General features: G+C 28.1%; 1 protein-coding gene across 1 annotated transcript; it reads left to right on the forward strand.

Annotated features, from left to right (window-relative positions):
* The first annotated feature begins 1,783 nt into the window (after positions 1–1,783).
* On the forward strand, positions 1,784–2,589 carry LOC107874954. The gene has a single exon (XM_016721643.2). It carries the CDS (start codon positions 1,919–1,921, stop codon positions 2,291–2,293), a length of 375 nt encoding a protein of 124 aa, XP_016577129.1. The 5' UTR covers positions 1,784–1,918; the 3' UTR covers positions 2,294–2,589.
* Positions 2,590–3,003: the final 414 nt, after the last annotated feature.

Below are 3,003 nucleotides of genomic sequence, written 5' to 3' on the forward strand. Positions count from 1 at the left end.
TGACGCTATAATGGTTTTAATTTTCTTAAAATCCTTTAAAATTGAGACATGTGTTGATAAATTATTTTTCTCCTCTAAAATTATGACATGTAGTTGATAAGATTATGATAATTTTAATCTTTTAAAAATTCTCTAAAATTGTGACATGTGGTTGATAAATTACTTTACTCATCTAAAAGTGTAACATGTAGTTGATAAAATTACTTTTCTCCCTCTAAAATTGTGACATGTTGTTGATAAAATTATTTTTCTCCCTTTAAAATTAAGACATATAGGTGTATTTTTTTTCATTCATTTCTTTTCTTGCCATTTAGGCTTTTGCATTCAGTATATCATAATAATATCATAAACTACTCTATTTATTGAGTTTGTCTTTATACTTTTAATTGTTTGACTAATCGGTTAATTCTCTTAGAAGTTTTCATTATAATATTCAGTTTATGATAAATTAAATATTATTTAATTAATTCAATTGATAAATATAAAAATTAAATACCCAATAATTTATTTTATCTATTAAATTACTTATATTTTATGACTTTTATTAACACAACTGTCAATAACATTATTTGTACAAATTTTGACAGTACTTATTCAATGAGAAAATTAAAATGGTTTTATTTTAAAACTATATTTAACATATTGAGTTATCTTCAAAGAATTAAAATAATCTTAAAAAAATAATATTATACGTGTATTTCTATTTTATGTGTTTTGAAGAATTTATCTTGTTTATTACTTTTTTCGATGCACCTTTTTGGTAGATAAATGCAATATTATGAAATGTTTCATACAAATATCAACCAATTTTTTTTTTATATAAAAATAGTCTTCATTAGGTAGTCTAATCTATTAAAAGGTATTCTTTCGTTATATAATCCATAACAAAAGTTGGGTTAGTCACATATAAAAAGGATCAAGAAATGAGTAATATTATATTCTCTTCGATTAATATTAAGAACTAATTAAGGTTGCCACATTATTTTTTTGGTGGGATTATTGTAAAATCTGGTCATAGTGACTTTTATGGTGGTGGAGTATGTAAAATGAATTTTGTATAATGAATGAAAGAAAAATGACTTCTGTATAATAAACACAAAATTAAGTGATCACAGACGAAATTTATACTATTAATTACTTATTCTTTAAATCATTTTCTAAACATCAATTAATATTAATAATATGATAAAATGGTCATGTCAATAACTATTTTTTTTAATGAGTGTCAAATCAAAATAAGATAAGTAAAAGTAAATGGAAAAAGTATCATCAACTATTAGACACTACTTTTATATGGATCCTTTTTTTTTTTCAAATGTTTACGTGAATCCTTTTTCTCGATACAGTTTCTCTTCACATAGTTTTAGGTTGAGATCATTTTTTTAAATCACTTTCATTCACTCACTATATTTTTACATTTACGGACCGGTGTGGTAATCAACACAAGATATCCCCACATATCATCTCAAGCAAACTTCTCTCATTTTATCCTCGATAAGTGCTACTTAAACCTCTCAGGAACTTGATCATCACCTTTCTAAATCCATTTTTGTATGTATGACACTCATTTTGTGTATATGTATAACAATAACAACAACAACAATTGTTAACCGGAAGTAAATGAAAGAAAATGACAAGGCAATATTGCTGTTTATTTTTAATGCAAGAAAGGGCCACAACTCAAAAGGACCCTACAAAGACCAAATTGTCTCATTTTCCACTGACCTATGTCCCCCTTTGGAACATGGAGGAAATTATAGCACCTTTCCCTCAGTATATAACTTCTCTTAAACTCCCTCTCCTTTCACACCATATCTTTCTTCTCCCTCTCAAAGCAAAAAAAAAAGCACTTAGATTCCACATTGAAAAAAGTACCAACAAAACCTAAATAAGTAACACATCCAAGAAAGTTCAAGTCATGGAAATAGAATTGGCAAGGTGCGATTGTTGCGGGTTGAAAGAAGAGTGCACAATAGACTACATAAGTGAAGTGAAGGGAAATTTTGAAGGCAAATGGCTATGTGGATTATGCTCGGAAGCTGTTAGAGATGAATTTAATAGAGGAAAAAAGAAGCAATATTTTGTTGAGATGGACGAAGCTGTTAAAGCTCATATGTCATTTTGTCGAAAATATAAGTGTAATAATCCTGCAATTCTTGTAGCTGATGGTATGAGGCAGATGCTAAGGAGAAGATCCGGTGATTTATCAACAAATTCTTCTCCTAAGAAGTATACAAGATCAATAAGCACATCACAAGTAGGAGCTGAATCTTCTTTGATCTCCTATTACTAGTTATACAACACCATCAAGTACTATATATTATAACGAAAATTTTATTAAATCAGGTTTCAAGTTCGAGTACTGAAAATTTTAAAAAGAATTATAAAGACACTTTTTTCTTTAATAGGTTTAAGAAGATATGAATTTGAATCAGTCAGATTAGTGAGTTTCAGATATTGTACGATTAAGTAGAAGGTGTATATGGTTGAATAAGGCCACACAATCTCTGTTGATGGCTAATTCTTAGTGTACCATCTTTGTGTTGTACAGATAATGTTTGATATTTTCAGTGGAGGCTATTGTTAATATATTTATTTTCTCTTTGTTCATGTGTGGACATGTTACTTATTTTGGAGTGAACATGTCATAACTAAAAAATTCTTCAACTATCATTATCTCATAAGTTTTATATCTAAATTATTGGATGTTTCCGCTGTCTCTTGGATTATTACTTTAGATGAAAATTCTTTGTTGAATATGTTGTGAAATGCTTGAGATAACTTGTTGAGAAGTTTATGGAGATGAGAAGGTCTTAAAATGAGTCCGTGTTAAGACCATTAGTTTGGACATGGAATATTCGCAAAACAATGATAGTTTAGAAGTCTTTTAATCAATTCTCCTCAGATTTTCTGCATGTGTATTACCACTTGAAATTCCTTGGAGGTGCTTTTAGAGTGTGATGTTCAAGTAGCATGTACTATATATTCTTCCATCAGATATTT

This window comes from Capsicum annuum, chromosome 6, assembly GCF_002878395.1.
Source record: "Capsicum annuum cultivar UCD-10X-F1 chromosome 6, UCD10Xv1.1, whole genome shotgun sequence".
Classification (NCBI taxonomy): Eukaryota; Viridiplantae; Streptophyta; class Magnoliopsida; order Solanales; family Solanaceae; genus Capsicum; species Capsicum annuum.